This window comes from Nicotiana tabacum, chromosome 20 (assembly GCF_000715075.1).
Source record: "Nicotiana tabacum cultivar K326 chromosome 20, ASM71507v2, whole genome shotgun sequence".
Taxonomy (NCBI): Eukaryota; Viridiplantae; Streptophyta; class Magnoliopsida; order Solanales; family Solanaceae; genus Nicotiana; species Nicotiana tabacum.
Window position 1 is genome coordinate 66,971,778 of NC_134099.1, and position 9,933 is coordinate 66,981,710.

General features: G+C 39.7%; 1 protein-coding gene across 1 annotated transcript; it reads right to left on the bottom strand.

The window, feature by feature from the left end:
- Positions 1–4,323: 4,323 nt before the first annotated feature.
- On the bottom strand, positions 4,324–5,683 carry LOC107832392 (pectinesterase 3-like). The gene is made up of 2 exons (XM_075240184.1): positions 4,878–5,683; positions 4,324–4,333 (listed from the first exon to the last, which is right to left on the bottom strand). Exons 1-2 carry the CDS (start codon positions 5,681–5,683, stop codon positions 4,324–4,326), a joined length of 816 nt encoding a protein of 271 aa, XP_075096285.1.
- Between the last annotated feature and the right edge of the window lie 4,250 nt (positions 5,684–9,933).

Below are 9,933 nucleotides of genomic sequence, written 5' to 3' on the forward strand. Positions count from 1 at the left end.
AGTGAAATAATACTAAAGATAGAAGATACAAATGCCTTAAACAGATGAGAAGGCAAATGAGAGGTGTGTTTAAATCCTAAACATTAAGCCTTCTTTTATAGGGGGAAATCCCCCCAACCCTTCTCTTCCCACCGATGTGGGACAAATAGTTTTGCCAAATTCAACAAATCTCCACCTTGGCAAAATTCCACATCTTCAATTTTCTCTCAATAACAAATTTTGATTGTGTCTTCATCTTCAATCTTCAGTTTTCAACAATGTTGATCAAATCCAAACAATGTTGAAACTTGACCGCAGTCACCACCTTTGTCAGCATATCAGCAGGATTCTCCGTAGTATGAATTTTCTTCACTGTGACTCCACCTTCTTATATGATTTCTCGTACGAAATGATACCGAACATCAATGTGCTTCGTCCTTGCATGATAAACTTGGTTCTTCGCTAATTGAATAGCACTTTGACTATCACGAAAAATTGTGATACCTTTTTGTTCAACACCAAGCTCCTTTAGCAATCCTTGAAGCCAAACTGCCTCTTTCACAGCCTCTGTAATAGCCATGTACTCTGCCTCTGTTGTAGACAAAGCAACTGTTGACTGCAAAGTAGACTTTCAACTAACTGGTGCCTTTGCAAAAGTAAACACATAACCAGTAGTTGATCTTCGTTTGTCCAGATCACCCGCAAAATCTGAGTCACAATATCCAACTACAGACTGATTGTCTTCCTGCTCAAAAATTAACCCGACATCTACAGTATTATGAATATACCGTAGAATCCACTTCACAGCTTGCCAATGCTCCTTCCCTGGATTGTGCATATATCTGCTAATAACTCCAACAGCTTGTGAAATGTCAGGCCTTGTGCAAACCATTGCATACATCAAGCTACCAACAACATTTGCGTATGGTACCTTTGACATATACTCTCGTTCAGCTTCATCCATTGGCGACATAATAGTACTTAGCTTAAAATGGGAAGCAAGTGGAGTACTAACTGGCTTAGTCTTGTCATCTATGCCAAAACGTTGAAGTACTCTCTTCAAATATTCCTTTTGAGATAAACAGAGTTTCTTTGAACGTCTATCTCTAATTATCTCCATGCCAAGAATTTTCTTTGCCTCACCCAAATCCTTCATCTCGAACTCCTTCTTCAGTTGAATCTTCAACTTATCAATTTCTTCCGAATTCTTGGAAGCTATCAACATATCATCAACATATAGGAGAAGATATACAAAGGAACCATCTTTAAGCTTGTGCAAATACACACAATGATCGTATTTGCTTCTCTTGTACCCTTGCCGTAACATAAACTCGTCAAATCACTTGTACCATTGTCTAGAAGATTGTTTCAATCCGTACAACGATTTTTCAAGTTTGCACACCATATTTTTTTTTCCAGCAACTTTGAATCCTTCTGGCTGAGTCATGTAGATTTCCTCCTCCAAGTTTCCATGTAAAAACGCAGTTTTTACATCCATCTGAACTAGTTCCAAATCCAATTGTGCTACCAAAGCCAACATAATTCTAATGGAGGAATGTTTTACAACTGGAGAAAACACTTCATTGTAATCAATTCCCTCCTTTTGAGCATATCCTTTGGCCACCAATCTTGCTTTGTAGCGAACATCTAATTGGTTAAGAAATCCTTCTTTCTTTGCAAATACCCATTTGCACCCAATTGCTTTCTTTCCCTTCGGGAGATTGGCCAATCTCCATGTATGATTCAGATGAAGGGACTGTATTTCATCATTCATGGCAATCCTCCACTTATCTTCTTCTGAACTTTGGATAGCGTCTTTATAAGTAGTAGGAACATCATCAGCTACAATTGAGGTTGCACAAGCAACCGTCTCTATGAGACGAACATGTTTTGTTATTGTTCTTTTTGGCCTGCTAGTTGCTATTGATTCAAGTTGTTGTTGAGGTTCCTGAGTTGGAATCTCCTCTACTGGCTCTCCTTCCAAAGGGTAATCTTCATTTGTTTTCTCCTCTGCTTCTTGTGTAGGAAAAATAAATTTTCCCTCAAACTCCACATGCTTAGAAGCACCTTTATTTTGTTTGGTGTCTTCTATTACCTTATTTACCATAGCAGATTCATCAAAGGTAACATCTCTGCTGAATATTACTTTCTTTGTCATAGGACACCATAAGCGATATCCTTTGACTCCAGAAGTAATTCCCATAAAAATAGCCTTCTTTGCCCTTGGATCCAATTTTGACTCCGTCACATGATAATATGCAGTTGAGCCAAACACGTGCAAAGAGTTATAATCTACAGCAGGTTTTCCGTACCATTTTTCAAATGGTGTCTTGCCATCAATAGCAGCAGATGGTAGACGATTAATGAGGTGGCATGCATATGTAATTGCCTCAGCCCAAAATTCTTTGCCCAAGCCAGCATTGGACAACATACACCGTACCTTCTCCAGCAAGGTTCGGTTCATACGTTCTGCCAATCCATTCTGTTGTGGTGTATGTCTAACAGTGAAGTGTCGGACGATGCCATCATTTTCACAGACCTTATTGAAATGAACATTTTTGTATTCACCTCCATTGTCTATGCGAATACACTTAATCCTCTTGCCTGTCTGATTCTCCACCATCGTCTTCCATTTGAGAAAAATTCCCAACACTTCATCTTTGCTCTTCATTGTATACACCCATACTCTTCGGGAAAAATCATTTACAAAGGTTACAAAATAGTGCTTCCCACCCAATGAAGGTGTTTTGGAAGGACCCCAAACATCAGAGTGTACATAATCCAAAATGCCTTTAGTATTATGGATCGCTGTACCAAATTTAACCCTTGTTTGTTTCCCTTTAACACAATGCTCACAAAACTCCAAGTTGCAAGCCTTGACTCCTTTTAACAATCCTTGATCTGATAGAGTTTTCAAGGATTTTCCTCCAGCATGTCCCAAGCGCATGTGCCATAGCTTGGTTGCTTCTGCCTCTTTGTCGTCACTGGATGTCACTGTCGTTGTCCCAATAACTGTACTGCCACAATAGCGGTACATATTATTATTCTTCCGATTAGCCTTCATTACCACTAGTGCACCGGAACATACTCTTATCACTCCATTTTCTGCAATGATTTTAAACCCTTTTGATTCCAGGGCTCCCACAGAGATGAGATTCTTCTTCAAATCCGGTACATATCGAACATCTGTTAATGTTCTGATCATTCCATCATGGTTCCTTAATCGTATTGAACCAATGCCATATGAGGTAAGAGGGTTGTTATCCGCTGTGTGGACGACTCCATATTCTCCTTCTTGAAATTCCACGAACCAGTCCCTGTTGGGACACATATGATAGCTACAAGCCGAGTCCATCAACCATATGTCTGATGATGTTGATGACTCTGTTGTAACTAATGAGAAGTCTGAATCATCACAATCAGCTACATTTGAATCCATAATAGCCTTTCCATTGTTATGTTTGGCCTTATTCTTCAACTTCGGACAGTCTTTCTTCCAGTGCCCTTTTTCTCGACAAAAGGCACATTCTTCTTTGCTGGGTCTGGATCTTGACTTGGATCTTCCCTTCTTTGTCCTCGTTTGATTTTGAGGACGACCCCTCATAAACAGTGCTTCTCCTTCTCCGCCCTTCTGTTTTTCTCGCTTTCTTTGTTCATAGCTGTACAAAGCCGAACAAACTTCTCTGAGAGAAATTTCGTCATTTCCATGGAGTAGAGTAGTTTCAAGGTGCTCGTACTCATCAGGAAGTGACGCCAACAACATTAAGGCCAAGTCACCATCATCATAAGTTGTATCCATATTTTGCAAATCTGTGACCAACTTATTGAAACTGGTGATATGTTCATTCATCGTGGTACCAGGAACATAGGTGAAGTGAAACAGTCTCTTCTTCATGTACAATTTATTTTGACTGTTTTTCTTCAAAAATTTATCCTCCAGTGCTTTCCATAATTTACTTGCAGAAGTTTCCTTTGTGTATGGATATTTCTGCTCTCTAGCAAGGTAGGATCGAATAGTACCGCAAGCAACACGGTTGATAATTCTCCAATCTTCTTCTCCAATAACATCTGGTTTCTTTTCTTCAATGGCCAGATCTAGCCCTTGTTGAAAAAGGACATCTAGAACCTCGCCTTGCCACATCCCAAAATGTCCGGACCCGTCAAATATTTCGACCGCAAATTTCGCATTTGACACAATTCTTGTCATAAGCGAAGATGCCAATGATGACGTATTGTTGACACTTGATGTAGATTCTTCTTGTTTATTGTCTCCCATCTTTGACACAAATATTATTTAATAGCTGATGACACAAATCAAGATTATTTCCTTTCTGGTGTGGAAGATCAGACTAAGCTGCAACCACAAAGCATACTCAGACAAAACCTTGACTCAGTTACCAAGATAAATCTTTTCTGATGTGGAAGATCAGACTATGCTGCAACCACAGAGCATACTTAGACAGTACCTTGGCTCTGATACCAATTGTTGCGGAAGCCAAATGTATATAGTGTGAATAAGTCACAACTACTATACCAAAAATTATGACAGCCACCAAATAATAAATAAGACAATAAAACAACAATAAAGAGAACACCAGAATTTATGAGGTTCGGCTAATTTTGCCTACTCCTCGGACACAACCAATATTTTATTTCACTCCAAAAATACAAGTGAAATAATACTAAAGAGAGAAGATACAAATGCCTTAAACAGATGAGAAGGCAAATGAGAGGTGTGTTTAAATCCTAAACATTAAGCCTTCTTTTATTGGGGGGAAATCCCCCCAACCCTTCTCTTCCCACCGATGTGGGACAAATAGTTTTGCCAAATTCAACATTAAGAACGTAGGATTAGATAAAAAAGAAAAAACAAGAACAAATACTGCAAAAATGAGAACCAAACATAAGGATCATATTGAAAGAACTCCAAAATCAAAGAGCCAAATACTGATCCTGTTCCCGGATAAAATATGTCAAAGATTTCATCCACATTTTTCAAGATTCCTCTGCTATTCCTCATATACTGTTGACACATTCGAGTTCTCCGTTTCATTTCCGCCGCCACTGTTGACTCTGTCATCCCCAACCTGTCAATGCACCTCTCCACTTGACCCTGGGCCTCACCAATCCAACTCTGCAAATCCCAAACTAATTTGTTCGTGGCGAGAATTTTCTCATCTGGTTCGTCCCCTAAACTCTTCAATGATTCATTGAGCTGAGTGAGTGAGAACTTGAACATCCATTGACATTCCTTCAATAATGACTTTGTTTTAGGCTTATTTGAATGTGAGACTATTGTTTCGGGTGGTGATGAAGAAAGGTCAAAAAGCTCATTCATGGAAGCGTGGAGGGAGAGCATTAATATTTGTGAAGGGTTAATTCTGTCTCTGTTTAACCAAAATGGTGGAGGGTTCACATCTGCATAGTAAAAGGAGGCGATGGAGTTGACACATGAATCTGGATTTTCACTGAGGTTAGGAAGCCAACAGACGGTTTGGATTGCATCAAGTGGGTAATTGGAAAGTGATTTTGACTCGATTTTATGTTTGAATATAGTCAGGAGAGAGACGTTGGTAACTATGATGAGAGTGAAGAGTGTTACCAGGAGTATAGAACGTAGTTTCCTTTTGAATCTTGAGGATGATGGTTGATTTTGGACTCGGAGAAGACCTCCGTTGAGGCTGTTGTTGGTTGGTTTATCCATTTTTTGTATCATATTCAAAATGTGGTCGTATTTTGATGGAAATAATGAAAAGAAGAAGATATTTTTTTATATGTATGGTCAACACAAGAAATTGTTAAGAAGGTGGAAGCATGTAGTAGTAATACTTTTTTTTTTTGGCGTGGGGAAGAGGGAAAAGGGTGGGGGGTCTGGTCTCTGGTGGTTGGATTACCTGGAAGCTAGGATGGTTTGACTAGTTTCGTTCTTTATTTTGTTGAAAACCTCGTGAACTAAACAATCTAATGAACATTAAAGAAACCTTCTCATATGTTGAACAATTGATAGGGAGCTATTCAGGGAGCTATTCCGCAATATTGAAATAAATCTTCCGCGACCATTAAACCCTTTTACACCATTTTTTGAACGCTTTGAGGCGATTTTAAAGAGAGAAAATCATTGATGTAAGAATTTTAGACCCTAAAACTTAATTATTTGTGATTAAGAAACAAAATATCAGCGTTTAATTTATGAAAATCAGTAGAAAAAAGTGGAGTTAGGGCTTGAGATTATGAGGCCTTCTAATGATGATTTGAGGGGTCAAACGAACTCCAATTTTCGAGTTCTTTATATCTACGGACTCGTGAGATGATGAAGAACATTTTGGTATAAAGTTTGTCCAGTTCTGGGATGTGGGCTCGGGGGTCGGGTTTTGACTGATTTCGGATTTTGTGCTTAAAATCGATATTTTTCAATTTTTCAATAGGAATTCATTCGTTTAGCATAATTTGATGATAAAAATCTGAACTTGGTAGATTTGGAGCACTCGAAAGTTGGTTCGAGAGGCAAGCGTGCTGCAGAGTAGCTTTTCGGGCTAGTTCGAGGTGAGTAATGATTTTAAATGCTGTTCTGAGGGTTTGAAACCCTGGATTGCACATCGTAGTGCTATATTGAGGTGACGCACACGCTTTATGACAAGTGTGAGGTCGTGCACTGTTGGAGATTGTGACTTAGTCCGTCCCGAATGACTATTTTACCGCGTATTTGACTGAAATCCATTTGGTATCATCATGATTTGGGCTGAATGCCATAGTTGGTCCTTGTGCCAACTATTTGAACCCTTCGGGGATTTTACTGGTATTTTCTCACTGTTTTGACTTTATACTTGTACTCAGTCATGTTATATTTCACTGTTTTCGTACTCAGCCATATTTCTCTGTTTTAACACTTGCATGATCTTTTAAATGATATTTTTGGGCTGAGAATCATGTTTTACTATTGGCCGAGTGGCTTGTGAGGATTTTGACTGAGTAAGGAGAGGGCCTATATTGTGAGGAAACATTTGATACTGATTATGAGTCCGAGGGCATGCGATTTGTATGCCACGAGGTGACTTGATTGATATGAGGCCGAGGGCCTAGTGATGATGCCACGAGATGACTTGATATTGCGCTTGGGCCGTAAGGGGCCCCTCTAGGAGTCTGCACACCCCCAGTGAGCGCGGGTACCCATTATGACATGAGATATAGCCCGAGGGGTTGGTATTGTTATGTAATATTGCCCGAGGGACTGATTTGATATTATTGTGCCGAGGGGCAGTTCTTATGTATGCACCATTCCTAGTTGTTTTTCCTATCTATTGTTGACTGCTTAAAAAGGTATTTTTATGAGATTTCATCATTAAATTGTGTTACTGATTTTATTATGCCTCTGATAGCTAAATGTTGTGTTTAACATGATTTTATATCGTTCAGTCTTCATTTATTTTTAGTACTCATTGAGTTGGAAGTACTCACTTTACTCCCTGCACCTCTATGTGCAGATTCGGGTGCTACAGGTCCTGCTACTGAGGGTTGACAGTTCCAACAGATCTTCGGAGGTTTACTAGGTAGCTGCTTGGCGATTCACAGCCCAGTGCAACCTCCCTCTATCTTATTTCTTTTCTGATTCAGTTATTTAGTAGTAGAGTAGACTTTCAGACTGGTAGTATTGTTTTAGATGCTCATGACTGGATACCCCGATGTCGGGCTGTGTTGGCTTTTATTTCCGCAAATTATACTGTTCAATGCTTATTTTGGGATTTTATTTCTGATTAAAGACTTAGTAGTTATTATTTTAATTGCTTAAAGTGAATTAGAAGTAAGTCGGCTGGCCTTGACTTCACGAGAGGCACCATCACGATCGGGTTGGGTTTAGGGTCGTGACAACTTATGACTCGCTTTTCTACAAAAAAGTTGGCCAGTTACAATCTAGAAATTGAAACATCTCTTCGATTGTGCAGGAAAGGAAAAACAACATCTTCTTAAAGCATATCTCGTGAAGGAATGGAGAATTAGGGAATAGAAGACATTCAACCACCGGTCAATGTGGATGATCAGTTTGATTAAGTAGCACCAAGGCCAGCAAACAGAATCCTAAGGGATTATGCTAGACCTGACCGCTTCAACTGTGAATCTAGTGTTAGAAAACCTCCAGTGGTAGCCAATAACTTTGAAATCAGGACTGGCCTGATTCAAACAATTCAACAGTCTTGCATCTTCACTGAAGACGCAAGTGAAGATCCACACAGTCATTTAATTGACTTTCTGGAACTTGTTGAAACAACTAAGTATAATGGAGTACCTCGTGAAGTTATCAAGTTAAGGCTATTTCCTTTTTCTTTAAAAGGTGATGCCAAGACTTGGTTGCAAAGTTTGTGTCACGACCCTAAACCCGGACCCGATCGTGATGACGCCTCTCGTGAAGACAAGGTCAGCCGACACACTTCCAATTTATTTTTAAGCAATTATAATGATAAGTATTAACACTTTAACATAATAAAATCCCAAAATAAAGTGAATACTACAGTTGTGGAATAGACATAGCCCGACATCGGGGTATCACCAGTCATGATCATCTATAACAATACTACAAGTCTGAAAGAGCCTACTCAACTATTACATAATTAAGACAGAAGGAAACAAGATAGAGGGAGAAACACTAAGCTGCGAACGCCGACAGCTACCTAGTGAATCTCCAGAATCTGCAGGAAGCTCTCTCAACCCTCACAAGTAGGACCTGAAGCGCCTGAATCTGCACACGGGGTGCAGGGAGTAAAGTGAGTACTACAACTCAGTAAGTAATAATAATAAATGCAGACTGAGAATAAGAAATCACGTAAAGGCACATCAACGGGCTATAAAGAAGCAGTAAAGGCCAGTAAAAGCAATGAAATCGTGGAAAATAGGTAAAGTCACTTTAGTTCAATTAAAACTTCTTTGGAATGCCTTTTTAACAGTTAAGCAAGTAGATGACATACAACTAGGAAAGATAAACACGTAAAGAACTGCCCAACACAATATCAACAAAATTCGCCCCTCGGGAAATATCATAGAACAACAACAACCCCTCAGGCTATATCTCACATCACGATGTGTACCCGCGCTCACTGGGGGTGTGCAGACTCCTGGAGGGGCCCCCTTACGGCCCAAGCACAATATCAAGCCATCTCGTGGCATAATCACATAGACTATCCGCCTCATATCAACAAGCCACCTCGTGGCTTACCAAATCTCAGACCCTCAGCCTCATAATCATAATCAGTGTTTCCTTACAACATAGACCCTCGGCCTTACTCAGTCAGAATCTCATAAGCCATTCGGGCAACAACAAAATATGATGCTCACCCTGAAATATCATTTTAAGAGTTAAAATAGAGCAAACATGGCTGACTTATGAAAGTAGTAGAATATAACATAACTGAGTACAAGCATAAAGTCAAGATAGTGAGGAAATATCAGTAAAACTACCCTACAAGTTCAAATAGTTGGCACGAAGCCCAAATATGGCATTCAACCCAAAACATGATGATAACAAAAAAATTTCAATCAAATACGCAGTAAAACAGTCATTCGGGATGGACTAAGTCACAATCCCCAACGGTGCACGACCCCACGCTAGTCATCTAGCGTGTGCGTCACCTCAATATAGCACCACGATGTGCAATCCAGGGTTTCATACCCTCAGGACAACATTTACAATCATTACTCACCTCAATCCGGTCCAAACTCTAGCCCGCGATGCATTTGCCCCTCGAATCGGCCTCAACTCGCATCAAATCTATACAAAATCAGAATCACGACGTCAAAATACGCTAAGGGAACGAAGCCCACACGAAAATAATCAATTTACAACACAAATTCTGAAATTACCAAAACCCGAACCCCGGGCCCACATCTCAGAATTTGATAAAATTTACATGAATAGATTCCTTATCTCCCCACGAGTTTATACATATCAAATGTCCCAAAATTCGA

Excerpts from the sequence above, each read along its gene's own strand:
- LOC107832392 (XM_075240184.1), bottom strand. The coding sequence starts at position 5,683 with ATGGATAAACCAACCAACAACAGCCTCAACGGAGGTCTTCTCCGAGTC.